Here is an 18,050-nt window from a genome sequence, read left to right as displayed (position 1 = left end):
ACCATGGTCATTATAATTTCAAAAAGAGTCGTGATAATATAACACCCCCCCTTTGACACATGCCCTCATCACAGAATCGTAAATCATGTGCCTCGGGACACATAAGAAAAGATTTATAATTATGCATATCCCAAGGCAAATGGTTTACGGTTCAATGATGGGGGCGTGTGTCAGAGCCTCCAAGGGGGGGGGGGTGTTTGAAAATCATTACACATGAGGTATCCGAAATATTCACCAAAACTCTGAGGTGTATTTCTAAATGTCCCATCAAGTTATAATGATCTATTTAAATAAATAAAAAAACTAAAGAACAAATCAATCAAAACACGAAACCTAAATTGACTTATCATAAAATCAACTTTTGGTTAAATAATGTACTTGATTGGGCTTAGTTTTGATAACTAATTGTGGCATTATTGAGTTTTAAAATCTGTAAGGATTCACAGCCACCCGATTAATATTGAAAAAAGAAGCAATTACTATACAGCCTTACATTTAAGTGTGATCTGACCAGTAATCTCAAAACTTAAGAATCCTAAGGTATCGTCAATGGTTGAAGCCAACTCTCCACTTAGATTACTTTAGACCTCAATGATGTGCCCTCAAATCTGCATTAGGAACCAAGTTGAAATCATAATTCTAAAACTGGGTCAGTAGCTCCCATATCCACCCATTCAACTCAACCCAATGGCTGATTTATATTGAATTTGGATTTATCAATAAAAGAAGTTATATATAATTTAGGATGTTATTTTAACTATATATATATATATATATACTAAACTTCTAACCCATATTTTGAAAAACCATTGTTTTTACATATGTTTTTACTTATGTCCCATGAACCCCATATATATATATTTGGAAAAATCAATAAAATGTTTTCAAAGCTTAAGATGTTTAAAATACATTTATATATCATTAATTGAATCGTTAACTAAACTTATGAGTCGTCTAGTTGGCTTGACTTGTTGTACATCTGAGTCAAGTGTGAATCAGGCTAAATTCTCAAGTATGATTAAATATCACATCAAGAAGCCAAAGTGCATCACACGCAAATTTAACCGAAGTTGGAATCATAAGTATCTAAAGCGACTTATAACTACTATATATTCTACAATGGCCCATGTTGGAAACCCAACAACCATATATGTGAGCTTTCTCAAAACTACAAGAAAACTAAAACCAACCCCAAACATGGTTTTTTAATGCTAAAAGACAAACCTTGCAATCACCCCAAGAACAACATCCATACTAATGTCTAACCATTGGATGGTCCTTACTTTTTATCTAGTGTGCATCCCGAGGAAAGTAAACATAGAAGGGCTAATGTAGGTTTCTCTATGATGAGAACTCATTGCGAAATCGTATGGGATTCTAAACAATTAATGGCCTAAGCAACATTATTAGTTTCCGATGTATAACACGCATGCATATATAAACATACCCATGTCAAGCGTTCCTTAGCTTTTGCTCAAGCTTCTTCTTCTTGTTCGAGTTTGGGTTAAGATATCTCCCTCATTCTCTCGAAACTATTTATAGGGAGAGAGAGAGAGAGATGGCTTTGAGGTGGCTTGTTCATTCTGTATGCACCTCGGTCTTTGAATATGGGAAGGACGTTAACGTTCAATATGATCATGTAGGGTTTACTCATCCTGGAAGTAATGTGAAGAGTCCAAAGGACCCAAATGAAGGCTCACTACAAGGAAAGAGTTGCAAGGGCAAGTGTCCTACAGAGTTCCAAATGCCCCTTCATTACCCACGGTACAAGAAGGCAGACTATAAGAACATGGAAGAGTGGAAGGTAGACATGTTGCTACGAGAATATGGGCTTAATTACGATGGCACCCTTGACGAGAAAAGGGAATTCGCAATTGGGGCCTTCTTATGGCCTGATCAAATCTGATCAGGTCTTCAATATATAGATGCAAAATAAGGCGTTAATCGTATTTTAAGCCATTATATACTATTTTATTGCCAATGCTTACCTCTTCTTCATGATCTGCAATGCGAGGGAAAAACTTTCATGGATTTGTATATGTTAATTTGGTATGACTAAGCATATTAACGATATCGAACTTGAGAATATGAAGACTATTTTAGTGAAAATAGTAGAATTAATTTAGATTAGATAGAGACTAAGTTTAAAAAAAAATATGACCTACAAATGATAAGCTATAAGATTAAATTTAATGGTGTCATTTGTAGCAATATGCACACATATGTGTTTGTGTATGTTTTAATTGCATGGTTTCCCTCTACAAATTCTTTCAAATATGTTTATGTTACTTTTATTACAATAATGGTTGCTAGTGTGCTACGACAATCCCATGGCAAGCAACATGAATTTTAAAATAATAATATTTTTTTAATATCTTATGATTATGCATTTATTAATCCATCTTATAAATTATATATAATAGAACTGGAGTGACTGCGTAGGACACTACGTTACACACTGTGTTGATGTGGAGGTACGCACAGAATCATAGATTTTTCACTTGTATCTTGAGGAAAAGCATCTACGTTTCTGTGCATACCTCCATGTCAACACAATATGTAACGTAGTGTCCTGTACAGTCACTTCAGCATTTTCCTAAATATATTTTGTCACTTCAACATTTTCCTAAATATATTTATAAAATATTCCGTCCACGATGAGATGACACAGACTAGTCATTTGGTGAGGAAATATGGAAAAGGGTTGCAATCATTAAGAACATAAAATGAGGTGTCCGACCTATAAGCCTAACTAGCAGGGATGAGACAACTAGCCTCTTAGAGCGCCATATCTTGTCAAAATCCCCAAGGTATATGCAACACCCTACGAACCACACATAAAAGGTAAGCCAAGATGAATCCCTATGATTAGCCACATACCTCTTCCTATTGAGGGAGGCCTCAGCCACCACACCCAACACTCGTTGGTTTTATGTCGTATGTTGTGAAAAATGAAAATTGTTTTAGGATCTCCATAAGAGTAAGGATAGGGAACAACAATTATGTAATACCAATTCCCACATTGGTTAAAAGTAGTTTAGTTTGTCAAGGCCGGTCAACATATTTATGCAATCCCAACTAATAAAATTATTATATATAAAAAAAGTGATTTATACATGCCCTTCATGTCTTGGCCAATAAAATTATTATAAATAAAAAAAGTAATTTATACATAGAGTCATATGATAATTTGACTTAGACACATGACATACTCAATCGACTTACTTGACGTGATAGGCTTGGAAATTGTAGATCTGTACTTCTCGAGATACAAAACTACACATTTTTATGGAGAACCACAGTTTTGTCTTCTGAGAAGAGTAGATCTACGATTTCTGAGCCTTTCACGTAAGATAAGTCGATTGTTTTTCAACTTTGCTTTAACCTCTTGTGATAAACCCTTGATTTTTCTCTACCCAATTTTTTTTTTCTGGTCCCTCAACCTCATCTCCCCTGTTATAATAAATGGACTGTCAAGATACTGCCTAAAGTCAGGGATTACTTGACAGAGTCGTTTGGGAGCGAACTTGGCGAGGACACCTTGACGTGGTGGTGCATGCATATCCATAAATGCATTTTACTCGTATCTCGGAAAAAACACATCTACGAGTGTTCACACCACCCATGTCTCCTGTGATGCGTTTTACATAATTTTCCCTTTCGAAAAATTTGGTACATTCTAGAGACGCCTAGTCAGTGGCAACTTTAAAACAGTGATAAATGAGTCATTTCCAAAATGGGTTAACATTTGACATATGTTGTTCTTACCTTATGGGCCAACATCTAGAAAGTTTATAAAAGGTGGAGCAGATGGAAAGTGATCACTTTATAGCATTATCAATCTTGCCCATGGTTTTAAAACTCGTCCGAGATTGAAATATATCATCCGAATTAACTCGGTATTGGAGTTGAACGAGACCAACTTACAAAATCACTTTTTTAGCAGAGATTTAAGACTCACATTCAATTTTTTTATTTTTTGAACAAGACGTCTCAAACGTATCAGAAAACTCGTCCGAGACAACTCGATATCGGGCCTGGACGAGACAAGACGCGAAACTGAGTTCTAAAATCATGATCTTACCCTACCAATTTGAAAAATTACTAAGACCCCCCTTGACCATTTAGTCAAGGAAGTAGATTCTTTATAACATCATGATCAAATGTTGTTCAATCTTAAGCAGCTCGACTCATCCATCACTTTGATTTCAGTTGAAGGCATTAAAGGTGTTTGACCCTGGTATTTTATAAATAAATAAATTTTAATCGTAGCAGCGTAACTCCAGTAGAGTTTCTAACCTAACTCGGTGCATTTTACAAGATGACTCTGATGAGTTGAGTTGATGATTTTGCCAAGTTAACTCAGAGAGCTGGTTCCATCGAGTTTTCCGCTGAGTTATCCCAGTAGAACCATTTGGCAGAAAGGGACATCGAACAACTACAACGTACCTTTCTGAATGAGAATGTTGGATTTTCTTGCTACCCACACAATGATTTGCAATCCATAGCAAAATGACTCATGATTTTCTAACGCCCCCTGATGTGGCATGGGCTAGAGCCAAGATTTTTTTCCCCTCAGGATACACAATTGTACATCCCCACAAATATGTGCAGTTGTGTTTCCCGAGAAAAAGAATCTATGATTCTAACACATTCCACATCAGGGGGCGTCAAAAAATCATTATTCTAGCGAAACATATAAAATAAAAAGATATATTTTTTTTTACAGAAATGAAAATAAATAAATAAAAGACATGTCCATGAGATTTTAATCAGAAGTCTAATGCATACAAGTTCAGGCAAAGAGAACATGTATTAAAATAACTTTCATTAAGATCCAAATTTCAAATGTCTTCCATATAAGGTTCTAACAAGATCCTGCCATTAGTCTACAATCACATTACAATAGGTTTATTAGATTAAATTCACTCCTCTTTAACTCTTTTTCTTCATCTGAACCACAGATACCACAAATAGAGCATTTCAGCAACACCATTAATATCAATCAGGAACTGTAACAAGTTGCATGTGTTGGGTCCATTTACAAGGGGTGTATTGGAGAACAGAGGGTAACTCCCTCAATTTGGTGCAGTGGAAATACAACAATCTTTAGGAATCATTGAATAAGCCTGGAGAAGATCTTGTGCTTGCTTGAGAAAGGTCAGGTCACAATGTTCCAACCTTCGTGCGTAACCCCTAAATCGAGGGGTGGAGGGCAAGTGTGGAAGTAAGGGAGGTCAAAGGGTGTCAGATTATTGTGTATGGGGGAAGCCTACTCTTTCTGGGCAGAACCGCTGAAAGACGGAACCCTGTACAAAACGAAGTAAACCTGAAATACGAGCAAACTATTAACAAATTTGGACACGAGTGGAAACATGTTCTAATAAAATTTCAACGTATAAAACATCATCCATCTGTCTAAGTGAAATTTAGCTTCTCTATATCCTAGACCTGTTTCAAAGTTGGCAATCCTTTTCCCATTTGCGTCTGTTAGGACTGGATGGAGTGGAATAGTAGTGTGATTGAAGGAAAGGAGCATTCCTTGTAGAAGGTTCTTCTATCCATTTTGGGGCTCACATTCTTCTGAAGTAAAATCTTTAAGGAGTTTTCTTCAAGGATTTCATGTTTAAGAGGAATGTGTTATGTTCCCCTTGAGAGTTCAGTGTTTTGTGTCTTCTTTTTGTTTTTTTACTTATTCACCAAGGATGCCTCCTTTCTTTTCTTTCTCTTAATAAAATAAATTTTTACCTATCAAAAAAATGCAAAAAGAGGATTGATATTGGCAGCCTAGTAGTTCAGATATGATAAACCTTACTAAAATTTATAATTGTTTGCCACGTCATCAGCTTGTGCATACATAAGGAAAGTTTAATAATTGAAGTTCAAGCTGTGTTTCTTTGATATATACAACTTGGAAGTTATCGCATTAGGCTAGACATGACTTGTGTTATTTTTTATTTTTTTGATAGATAAGAGAATTTATTAATCCATCAAAAAATGGAAGTCAAGGAGACCTACCAAGAAAAACAAGGTAAAGAAAAAGAAAAAGCAGAAAAAATACAAACAGGCCATAACATTTTGCATAACCATAGTAAAACCTTATTATCACAACAAGAATATGAATACAAATCATAGAAAAAAAAAACACCATTTCATAATAAGGAGAGTAGAAGACATATATCCAGGAAATTAACATAGATAATCTAAAGAAGGATTTTGAACAAAAAATTACCTATTTTTATATAAGAAACTTGTGTAACATCAGCTTATATATCAGTTGAAAATTCCCATTTATGGAATGAAAAGTATTACAATTTATATAACAACCAGCAATGCATAATCTTAGTAATACATGAAGTGATTTAAAGAGACTAACCATTTGCTTTCTATTAAGCAGCTTCTCAAATTGTCATAAAAGTCTACCCCAGACCTACAAGAATGGCAGACTTCATCTGCATATTCTTCCAAATAAATGTACAAAAAGCAATAAGTAAAGAACTACCTCGACCCAAACTCAGTAACCTTCCTATTTTTCTTTTATAGCTTCTTTTTTTGCTTTTCTTTCAAGTATTTGATTAAAGAGGGTTCCCCATGGAGTCGCATTCACTACTGTTCTCAGCATCCTCAACTCTAGCACCATTTGAAACATGCTCCGCTCTAGAACCATTTGCAACATCCTCTGCTCTAGCATCCATTGGTGGACTGGACTCCAAATTCAAAGGAATTCCTTCACTGCCTTGCAATTCTCTAACATGATTAAGGACCCTTGTAAGCTCTGTACGGACGTAATCAGCACGCTCTTTCGTGCTTGAAGATTCTGCAAATAGAGTTGTAGTAAGTGAATGGAATGCTTGACACCAGTCATCAGTGTAGATTTGAGTACTTGTAGGAATTAAGGAGCTTTCTCGTCTCCATCTAACTGGCAAATATTTTTCTGGAATGTGAAAGTAGTTCTTTAATGCAAGTACACGAAGAGCGTGTCTGCATAATGTTCCGGAGAATTCAAATTCCTTGCAAGAACAATGAATCTTTTCATCTCTATGTGACCAACTCACAAGATGACCACCATCCATCTGCTTGTGGTGCCTCACGAGATACAATCCATTAGGCATTTCAAATGCTGCACATTGCATAGAAACCACAATTTCATGTTGTAACTGATTGAAGGCATAAGGTGTAAGAATCCTAGAAGCTTGCTCTTCAAGGGGCATGGATGTTTTAATAGGCACATCTTCCATCTCTTCTCCTGCTTGACTTCTGAAGCGGGCGGTAATGCCCACCTACATTCCAAAACACATCTTACGATCATAATGTGTCAAAATGATTAGTGACAAGAATAGAAGATATAAGATATATTCAACAAACCTGTTCAAAAAAGCTTTCTGAACATATTTGTGACCTCAAGATTTCTTTCAAGAATGCATCTATGGACTTTGAATACTCTGTTGTTGTCATTCGAGCATGAAAGTAGCATCTTATGTGAGACAACGCCCATGATGCTCGATAAGAAAAGAGTAAACCAGAATGTTTATTTGAACCAAGTCCAAAATAAGTAACCATCTGATTCCACTGACATTCGAAATCCTTTACCGTGTCCAAATTATACAATCTAGTAAATTCGGACCTAAATTCTTCATACCGTGATCCAAGTAGCGGATAGAACCAGCTTGACAGCTTGGAAAAAATATGCCAAGCACAAAAAGCATGTTGAGTATTTGGCAACTCACTAGTTATAGCATCTCTAAGACTTAAATCGAGATCAGTAAGAATCATCTGCGGGCTTCTTCCTTTCATAAACCGAAGAAAAGTCTGTATGAGAAGAAATTTATAAGGAAAAGAAATACACAAGCATATAAAGGATGCTCTAATTAAGATTTAACTTCACCAACCTGCAAAGCCCATGAAAAAGAATAAGACGTTTCGTCTTGCAATAAAACACTGCAAAAGAAGATGATGTTCCCATGGTTATCTACACCGAACCATATTCCAAGAAGCATGTCGTAGGTGATATCACGATACGAGGTGTCAAAAACAACTACATCACCGAACACCTCATATGCACGAATAGAGTCCCCATAAGTCCATGCAATGTTTCCAAGCTTATCATTTTCATCCATTGTAAAGTCATAGAAGAAGTCGGCATCTCTCTCTTTCACATTCTTGCACAAATTAAGAAGCTCCGACACATCATTTTCTCGATCAATTTTCTTAGAAGATGACTGAATAAAGTTTCTCACATCCCTCTCTATAAACGGCAATTGTCCTGGCTCTCCCCCCTTTTCAGATCCTAACATCTTCATTATATGACACGTAGAATACCCAGCCTTACGGAGTAACAAGATGCGTTCTCGATCCGCAGCTGGTATTTTACGATATGCAGGAAGGAGACGTAGCTGGTCATCTTTCAACAATTCATGGTTATGAACGTTACTGAATCGCTTAATGGTCCATTGAGGAATGGTTCCATAAAATTCCTTCACGACGGTCATTTTGGCCTCACATCCACACAATGTTGATTTTCGATTTTTTTGTCGCTCGGGTTCAGCTGATTTTCTATGTCGAGCAACACCGGCACGATAACATACCAATTCCCTTCTATAAGTTCCTAGACGTTGGCTACTCTTTGAGCTCTCTCTCCTAATTGCAAACCCATTTTTTCTTGCAAAGTTGGCATAATATTCAAAGACATCATCGTCGGTATAGAATGTCTGTCCTACATATGGAAGAGCAACGTCGACCTCAGTATTAACAGCAGCAATTGACGATGACGCCTCTTCATTTTTTACCAAGTCTAATTCTTCTTCTTCTTCTTCTTCAAATCTAATATAACATTTCAGATCTCCACATGGGCAATGCTGCCTTCGAATCCAGCATTTGACGCCATTTGGGGACTTAGTTGTTGCCATTTTTTATTTCAAGCATAGATTTTAAGAAGAAGAGAAAAAAGGTCTAAAAACCCTGGATTAGAAACATAAAAAGTATCAAAAATGTGTTGTAATTCATGATCAGATGGGATTCAAATTGAACAAAAATAAAACTGAACGTAAATGGAGTGTTTGCTAAAGAACGTAAAATCCAAAAATGGAAATGGTTTTCTGAACTTAGAAAAATCAATTTTTTCCCTCGTACCCATTAAACGTGTAAGCTTCATTTTTCGAAAAATGTTGACTGATTTGAACAAAAACCCTAGAATTTGTGGATTTTGCAACCATTACTGCTTTATGCCAAGAGGTTTTAATGAATGAGGCAAAATTACTAGAAAAATTAAGCAACCCAATCGCAGAGAAACAAAATATTAAATGTTAGACTAAACGGAGATAATTGAAAAAATAACTGAAACAGTGACGAAGAGATGCATACTCTTCAACTTTCGTTTCTTCTTCGTGCTCGCGTCTTCCCTCGGTTCTCAGCCTTCCAGCATTTGTAGTCCCTGTATATAGGCCCAGCTCGCTTTTAAGCCCAAATTGGGCCTTCTTTAGCTTGGACACAGTACAGAATCGGCCTTACAAATTTGAGACCCATTTCTTTTTGGTGAATATTTTAGGTACCCTTGTTCTTTTTCAAACTAATAACGTACCCATTGACTTCAGTACTAAAAGAAAGACCTAAATGCCCTTGTGTTCAACCTCTAACCAAAATCCCCTTGATTTTGAATTTTATACTCGTCTTCAATCACAAGGTTCTATCTCTTCAAACTTCATTAAAAAAATAGGATTTTTTTAAAATGATGGAGTTTTCCATAAAGAAAAATCAAGGTTTTTCACTGAACGTTAAAGAAGACCTCTATAGGTCATTTTCTTTTAGTCTCACTTAGACGTCTGAGATCAAGGGATATGTCATCAGTAAACACAAGGGTATCTCAAATATTCTCCAAAACCTGGAGAGTCAAGTCTATATAATATACCTTATTTTTCTTTTTATAGATTTTTTTGGGGGTAATCAAGAAAATAAATCCTTGGCCTGGAAAGATGGCACAAGTAATAACAGCCGTTAGGCTGAGACCCCTTCCATTTTTTTTTTAATAAAATAACAGTATTTTAAACCATTCTAGGTATTGTTCATTACTGTTGTGAATATCAATTACCGTGTTATCATACCATTCTAGGTAAAGTCCTGCTGGAGTGACCTCAAGACTATACCTCATATCGCACATCCTGACATGAAAGTGGATAGGAATCATAGATGCTTTTTCACTCGTATCTCAATGAAAAATGATTCCTTTACACTTTCACGTCAGGATGTGCGATGTGAGGTACATCTTGAGGTCACTTCAGCATTATTCTTCTAGGTATTGTTCTTAACCTTGCTTACAAAAGTCATGTCCAAGTAAAAAAGAAAAGGAGTACAAAACAAAAGGAAACCAAAGAAATTGGTAGATCAGTAATCAGTTTGCCCTCTGGCCTTTGCCATATGACATAATATATTTGGGCGGTACAATTTTTGTTTTGGGCAGCCCTGTCAATCCTACTATTCCCCAATATAAAAATTTCTGAAATTTATGCCACACTAAGACACCAGATTAGAAAATGGAGGAGATGTTTATGTGTTCAAACTACAAGTAGTATTTAAATCGATTTTGCTTTGCATGAGCAGAAGTTCTGTTCTTCACAAATAGAAGTACAAACAAGGTTAGATATGCACTCCACCTTGAATTTTGGAGGGAATGTACTCATCTGACAAGAAGGAAATTGAGGACACAGATAGCGCTTCAATCTCAAATTTGACCCCCTTTTGCAACATCATCTCTAGTTCAGACCTGTCATGGAAAGAAAAAAATGTCACTTCTCTTCACCAAGGATTGTCCAAGTAAAGCACAACTAATAGAAATTTATCATTTAAAAAAAAATCACAGAATTTTACCTCCATTGTGGTGCTTCTTGTTGTAGGTAGCATCTCAGTAACATGGCTTCAGCTTTCCTCTTATCTGAGACGAAAAACGAGAACCCTTAGAGATTACTCTGGAAGAAGAAATTTGCCAGAATCAAAGTAAACATGCGATAAGGATCTCATTAAAAAATAAATGAACTCACCTTCAGTGGTCAGAGGAAGGAGACATCGCTCTGGAAGTTGGTACTTCTCAGAATCTGAAGGAAAAGCTCCAAGCCAGCGTATCTCGGGCACACGCAGAAATTCCGCATCATATGCCATTTGCTTTAAGGAGGTGGGGAGGGGCATTTTTATTTTGGCAATTAACACAAAATAATAATATATAATAATAAAAAAAAAGGCAGGCATGAATACTATTCTGTGGGAACTTCTCAATTACATTGCCCAGTCACTTTTCTAACTTGCTTGAGTATATAGATTGATAGTTAACAGAAGATGAAGAAACCATACCATAGAACCAAAACGATAGGTTGTCAAGATGTCAAAACCATAAGGATCACAGTCTACCAAACAATAGGCAGGCAAGCGCAATTTTGCTATAAGAAGCCGCAAAAACCTGAATGGAACAAATGAAAGCTTTTACAATGGAAAAAATAAATATGAAAGATCCGATGTCACTCAGGTAGTTTAATATATACTCGAAGAGCCTTTTTCAACAAGAACACACATAACTGTCAGTGGAACTTTACGAGGGATCAAACTTATAAATTACAAAGCCAAATATGTTGTGTGAATGTCTTGTATTCTGTTGTGCTATGCAGAGCTGCGGGGGTGGAGGGGACAGCGCCCCCGCCGGAAGAGGTATGAAAAGGGCAATCATGTAACATTTTCTTAAGAGTTTTCTATTTTTTGGGGGGTTTCTGTTTTGATACCTCTTGGTTATATAAATAGAGATCTCTAGGACTGTAAAACTAATCAGAAAATACTGATTGTTCTTATTTTGTTCCGTGGATGTAGGCACACTGCCAAATCACGAAAATTCTTGTGTTATTGTTGCGATTGTGTTCTCTTTGCTATTTCGTTTTTTTCACAAAATATACACATGCATCACTTAAAACAAGTCAAAAAGTTATAATAGGCCAGAATGTCATAGTGGAGGAATTCAACAAAAGACATCCCTGGACATTAGATAGGTAGATAGTTTCTTTTATCTGATAAAAAGTGGCAAAATGGAAATAGAGAACAAGGGATATCGATTACCTTCTAGTGGGAACATCTGGATACCCTCTTCCCTAAAATTATTAAGCAATAGAAATCATTAAAAATGCTGTTGAGAACTACAGGATGAACGAGTAAGCGTGCTTACTGTGATGATAATACAACGGTTTGTATCACAAAACTGGTCATTTGCCAATCGCTGGAATACTGCGGTTAGAAATCAAACACCCATGACTCACTTCAAGCACACCAATATGGGCAGTCAAAGTAAATCATGTCCATTGTTGTATAAAAGTTTACCAGCCTCCTTCTCTACGACCAATATATACTCCGCAACACTAAATATATCTATAAGAAAATTAAGGGAAAATTTCAACAACAAAAAAATGCAAGCATATTTTCATCTACTGAAGTGTAAGCATTACACATAAACAAATTGAAAAAAGAGAAATAGAAAGACCAATCAATTTTTCTGGGTAATGGCTCTCATGATTATTTGGATACCTTTGACTTCTTCTACATGTACAGGTACAGTGTGAGCCTGCAATAAAACCAGTTATATAGATCTACATAGTTATATAGATCTACATAATATGGAGTAGCTATTAAGTTTGGAAGCTATTATATGTTCTTACAGTGCAAGGGCTCCTTATGCAATCAAATTTCCTTTCACCTTCTAAGAATCTTAACCAGCCCATAACCAACCTAGAAGAACAATAAATGAGTTGAATAATACTATTGCAAGTCATACACATTCAAATATGAAAAATTCAAAAAAGAAATGATGCAAAGCCCATGATATCCCTTGCATAGTGTCGGCAACTGAAGGTAAACAAGAATATTTTCTCAAAATAAAAATATTTATAAAACAAATCTCGATGGTTTTACACTTTTAAGGTTAAGAAACATTTCTCTGCACAAAAATAATTGTTTTATAGATAAACATAGTAACCAAATACCATGGGATATCAAGGTGTGTACCACAACAGTAACTAGGATAGATTATTTGTTATGGTGTGGAGCCTGATAGTACTAGTCAACAAGGAGGTATTGTACCCAAGGGTATTTTCGTAATTTCACTAATATTATGTAAAACCCTAGTTAAGTTTCTTGGGGTATTTACATTTCTCGTTTTTTGGTGAAAGGGTGTAATCTGTAATTGCAAGTTTTTTTTCTTCATAGTGGAATCGGTGTCATCCGTGGACGTACCTCAATCTAGAGGGAACCACGTAAAATCTCTATGTTTCTTTGTGTGATTGCATCTTGTGTTTGGTGTTTCAATTCATTTTCTTGTTTCAATTGCACCTGTTTTCTTAACATTATTCTGATTCAAAAACCGAAGGGTGACGAAATGCATCATTTTTCGGCCCTTCTTGCAATTTATGCTTCCGGTATGGACCAATCAAAGGTCTCATTTGATTTTAAAAAATGCTAGCTACCATATCCAGGCATCACTGCATCCCTGGAGCATGTGAAACTACTCAAATGAACATCTATATACTTCTGTATCTATCTCATCACAAAGGATACGGTGACCCTCAACCAAATAAAAAAATTGTTTCCTTATTCAGTTTGGGAATCATTTCCATGGTAGACTAAAAAATCATTTGATGGAATAGAGTTTAGAGAAGCTAAAAAGGTACTGATCTCTTCTCCTGTTCCATGAACCAAGGTGCTGCTTTTAAAGGTACGTACCCATTTCCTACAGATATCTGCAAAAATTTGAGAAAAAAAATTAAGTAAAAAACCTGTGACTACTGACTAGTTGGTTTTCACTTGAAACTATATAATTATTACAGAATCTGAAAATTCTTAGCAGCCACTCATGGATCTTTCTTATAATGTAATTAATCAGTTTCTAGCTACTTAATCATATTTCAGGATTTACGACACTTGTACAGTTCAGTTTATCTTTTTTCTTACAACAATACAAGCTATTGAGCTCATTGTCAGCTGCATCATGGGGTCGCATTTTATCCATAGAATAATGGTTTTGCTTCCAATGTGCACATATGGCAGATTAGCCTAATGTAACTCAGACAACCTGCCATTCAATTGTGATAGACTAGGCCAGAAGTTCAAAATGAAGTTTTTAGGTACATTTACTAAGCATAAATCCAGTAGTTTAGAAAAAGGAGAAGAATATAGTAAATTTAAATATGAATCAAAACATCAAGATAACAGAGCATACCACATTTAGGTTATGTCGACTGCACTGTAAAAGGATGCATATGTCATTGATACCCCGATCTACAACTGCTTGTTCTGCAATTATAATTAAAAGAGACTTACATGGATAAAATCTATAGTATCTACAAAAATCACATATGAACCAGAAAGTCTTAGTAACCGGAATATAAAAAATATCCCAAGATCAATAGAGAAAAAAATGAAACAATGTCACTGTATTCAACTTTGTAAAAATGCACATTAATTTTTCAAAATCCATGTTACAGTAGCAGATAAGTTTAACAGATAAATTCCATCACAAGAGTACCAAATATATCTTACAACAAAAGCTAAGCTCTTCTGAACATAAATGCTCAAAAATTTATAGAGATACCTGAAAATATAGATGGATGCATGTAGTATATGTCTCTCTTTGTCCCATGTTTGTTCTCTTGCAGAAGTTGTTGAACAATTAGTAGCACCCTTAGCAAGACATCTGATGAAAGACAAAGAGAACAGGTAAGAACTCAATTATGCTCAATAAAACAAAGTACCCAATTAGTATGTCATGTGATTCCCCAAATTTGGGATATGGCTTTGCCGATAATTATGATGGTTGATTCCCTATGTCTATTCAGGCTGCAAAATATCAAGGGTAACTTACTCAGTCGACGTACATTGCATTCCCTTTGAAAGGACAATAGCTCTTTACCATTGTGCAAATTGGAGCTGCAACAACTGCATCCATCAATTGTAACACATAAGTCAAATCCACCCCACGCTTGAGCAGAAACCATTGATTTAGTGGCAATCAATAAGTTGGAACAACTTCGTAAGTATATCTTCAATATAGAAATCAAAAGGATTCAATTCGAACATCGAAAAGCATCATAAACATGACCAAAATTAAAAGATCTTTTGGTAATGGAAGAAAGGATGAATAATTTATTGGAGTTCTTTAGGTTCAAAATCCATGTCCATTCTATGCATGTCTATGATTGTGATCCCTACATTGTTGATGAATTCAGATGAAAAATCATTCATTTGTTGCTTCAAAACCTAAGATTCTTGCAGTATTATCGTAGAATCACAATGATTTTAGCTTTTAAAATTTGATAATTATATGTTTTGCAATATAGTACGTAACAAAGAGACAATTCTATCTTTTAGTAAACTAAGATTCCACATATATTCTCACCTGCCATCCATAATTAAACCTTCAACTAAGATTCTTCTTCTTTAACCTCCAAAACAAAACTCCCTACTTTTTCCACCAATTCACCTTAAACTCGAGAAACCTAAAACTGCTAAACTTTCTACACTAAAAGATTCTGAAAACTTAAAATTATAAAACGATCACACAATGATCCTGTTAATTCAAAACTCTAGTAAATAAGAGATCATTCGAAAATTATTTGAATTTGCAGAACGAAATTCATCAGATCTAGGTACTTTTAAAGATGCTCACCAGTTTCCAGTTGGATCTGCGCAGTAATTTCTGTAGCGTTCCAGGGAAACTATCGGAGATTTTCCATTGCGGAGATCTTCTAAAAGAGATAGAGTGAACTCTGTAAAAAAGGATCGAAACTCAGTGAAATCTTCAAATCTACATCAAAATAACAAGACATTTTAACCAGATTTATTTGGATTATCACCTCTGATTTTCTTGAGCAGATTGCATGGATTTGAACTCGAAGGTCTTCCCTCCATTTCCTACTTTTGAGCTTGAGAACTGAACCGCGTTTGAAATTTCGCGCCTTTTATAGCGGAAGGACTAAATATGGTTTCCTTTGCAATACGCCAAGTGCGCACTGCGCACATCTGTTAACTCTACAATTATACATACAGTGGAAAATGCTAAAGGGACTGCGCAACTGTTACGATCTTCAATCTTGACCATTAAATTTGTTGCCCACAACTTGAATAAAAAGGTTGGCAAATATGATCAAACTGATCTCTGAAGTCTGAATAATCAATTTGTGGCCCAGAACTTGAATATACTTTTTAGCATAGATACCACATCATTTATAAATAATAATAAAAAATTAAATCAAACATTGGAACGAAAATTTATCAATTTGGTCAAACCTAGTTCAATTTGGTTCATTAGGCTACATTAATTTATCAAAAAATATATATATATATTCATTGGTAAATAATCAGGGGCGGATTTAGAGTGGGGGCAATGGGGGCACTTGCCCCCATAAGAACTTTCAAACCTTCTTTGGAGTAATGAATTATTATATCCCAATTTGTTTTACACTCTTAGTTGTCCCCACAAAATAGTTTCCATTGTTATGTTGCCCCCACAAAAAAAATTACAATCTTCATTGCTCTCACAAAAAAACTTTCACTCTTACATTGCCCCCACATGAGTTAAATCCTGACTCCGCCCCTGTAAATAATATTTAGTTATATTGTGAAATGTTAATTTTTTCTTTGTGAGTATCAGTAATAAATGTTCTCACTTTTATATTTAAATTTAATATAAATAGGGTCATTTTAGTAAAAACTTAAGAAAATCACCATCCATCCCAAAAATCAGGGTTAGTTTTCAAAATTACAAAATAAATATTTTTTCTTATGTAATCTTGAAAACCATCCTTAGTATTTTAAATCACAGATAATCCCATAGCTGCATGCGTGTTTGCACATGACACCTTCTAGTCTATTTTAATTTTTAATACCAGTGCATCTTACTCTATGGGCTAGGTAGGCTAAGATTCATCTATTTTAGGTAAATTGTTATTGCATCTTAACATAACAAAATATCCTTATATCTATAGTTTTTAAAATAAAAGATAGAGAAACACCTATCATCCTATCTCTCATTAACATTAAGTATTCCTAAAATCCATCTAATTGTCTTCTCTCCCTTGTGTTAAATTCTCGTTTCATCCGTTCGCTTTCTAGTTTTAATTCATTAAACTCTCATTTCCACCGCAAATGCCATTAATCAACATCATGTTCTTTATCGATAATGTTGGATCAATGATAAAATAACAAATTCGTCAAAAAATTTAATATTTTATTTTAATGGATTTTGTTAACAAGTAACATTAGGGCATATGTTAAAGTGCAATAAATACACCTGAAAAATTAAATTTTGTACCCAAAATGCCCCATGCTAATCTACATTTTCATTTTTCTCTAATGCCTCCTTGCAAAATGGATTGGACGATGGTACACCAAAGTCTGACTCAAAATTATGGGCGTATAAATTATAAGCCCTCCCCCAATAATATGAGTCAAGATCAAGGTCGTAGGCTCATAGTTATAGGTTTTTTTGATAGATTTGAGCCGAGTGGATAAGACTCATTAAGTCCAATTGATAGTCCTATCCAAGAATTTTCGATGTAAATCAAGATTTTAAATCTTGTTTTGACGTCTCATCCATGATTGAGATTGAGATTGGGTTGTCTAGAGTAGTCTCATTCAACAATGAGACAAATGAATCATGATTTTAAATTCGTATATCCATCTTGTTGGTGGACAATAGTAAGACTAATCGGACGAGTCATCTTGATCTTGGACGAGATTTCAAATCATGATGTAAATTGCTCAGTTTTCAATTTATATGCTATAAAAATACAACCGTACTTGCCTAGCTTTTTTTGTTAACTACAAAAAAATGTTCTCTATTAAAATTAAAATATATATATATTGTCGGTGGTTTTGATTTTTGAATTTGAATTTGAGAGGTGATCCAGTGAGGGAGGGATCAATCAGCCTACATTACCGAAATGTTAGGGCATACGTGGCAAAAGGATATCTTAATTTCATTTCAACAATAATACAGCGAAAGAAAACAAGCAAAAAAAAAAAAGAAGGGACCC

General features: G+C 35.1%; 2 protein-coding genes across 10 annotated transcripts; both read right to left on the bottom strand.

Annotated features, from left to right (window-relative positions):
- Positions 1-4,813: 4,813 nt before the first annotated feature.
- On the bottom strand, positions 4,814-9,486 carry LOC147390085 (putative protein FAR1-RELATED SEQUENCE 10). Of its 8 annotated transcripts, none has more exons than XR_015182812.1 (6): positions 9,361-9,486; positions 7,890-8,958; positions 7,366-7,809; positions 6,503-7,280; positions 6,377-6,430; positions 4,814-5,329 (listed from the first exon to the last, which is right to left on the bottom strand). XR_015182812.1 is itself a non-coding variant. In XM_086458494.1 (4 exons), the coding sequence occupies exons 2-4, from the start codon at positions 8,904-8,906 to the stop codon at positions 6,576-6,578; spliced, it is 2,166 nt and encodes a 721-aa protein (XP_086314620.1). In that variant the 5' UTR covers positions 8,907-8,958; positions 9,361-9,486; the 3' UTR covers positions 4,814-6,575. The 8 variants fall into 8 exon arrangements, 1 of the variants encoding a protein (XP_086314620.1); XR_015182813.1 differs by having other exon boundaries at positions 4,814-5,309; XR_015182809.1 differs by having other exon boundaries at positions 6,377-7,280.
- On the bottom strand, positions 8,906-16,047 carry ATSPO11-1 (Spo11/DNA topoisomerase VI, subunit A protein). Of its 2 annotated transcripts, XM_086458495.1 has the most exons (16): positions 15,870-16,043; positions 15,683-15,782; positions 14,879-14,952; positions 14,609-14,710; positions 14,237-14,310; positions 13,741-13,757; positions 12,681-12,750; positions 12,550-12,586; positions 12,346-12,393; positions 12,194-12,252; positions 12,088-12,119; positions 11,338-11,443; positions 11,031-11,151; positions 10,861-10,924; positions 10,647-10,756; positions 8,906-9,430 (listed from the first exon to the last, which is right to left on the bottom strand). In XM_086458495.1, the coding sequence occupies exons 1-16, from the start codon at positions 15,922-15,924 to the stop codon at positions 9,303-9,305; spliced, it is 1,197 nt and encodes a 398-aa protein (XP_086314621.1). In that variant the 5' UTR covers positions 15,925-16,043; the 3' UTR covers positions 8,906-9,302. The 2 variants fall into 2 exon arrangements, with proteins under 2 accessions (XP_086314621.1, XP_086314622.1); XM_086458496.1 differs by lacking the exon at positions 8,906-9,430 and having other exon boundaries at positions 9,677-10,756; positions 15,870-16,047.
- Between the last annotated feature and the right edge of the window lie 2,003 nt (positions 16,048-18,050).

Source organism: Akebia trifoliata, chromosome 11 (assembly GCF_017979445.1).
Source record: "Akebia trifoliata isolate Shusen 1 chromosome 11, ASM1797944v1, whole genome shotgun sequence".
NCBI lineage: Eukaryota > Viridiplantae > Streptophyta > Magnoliopsida > Ranunculales > Lardizabalaceae > Akebia > Akebia trifoliata.
The sequence above is the reverse complement of the archived record's forward strand: the minus strand, read 5'-3'. Positions and strand labels throughout refer to the sequence as shown.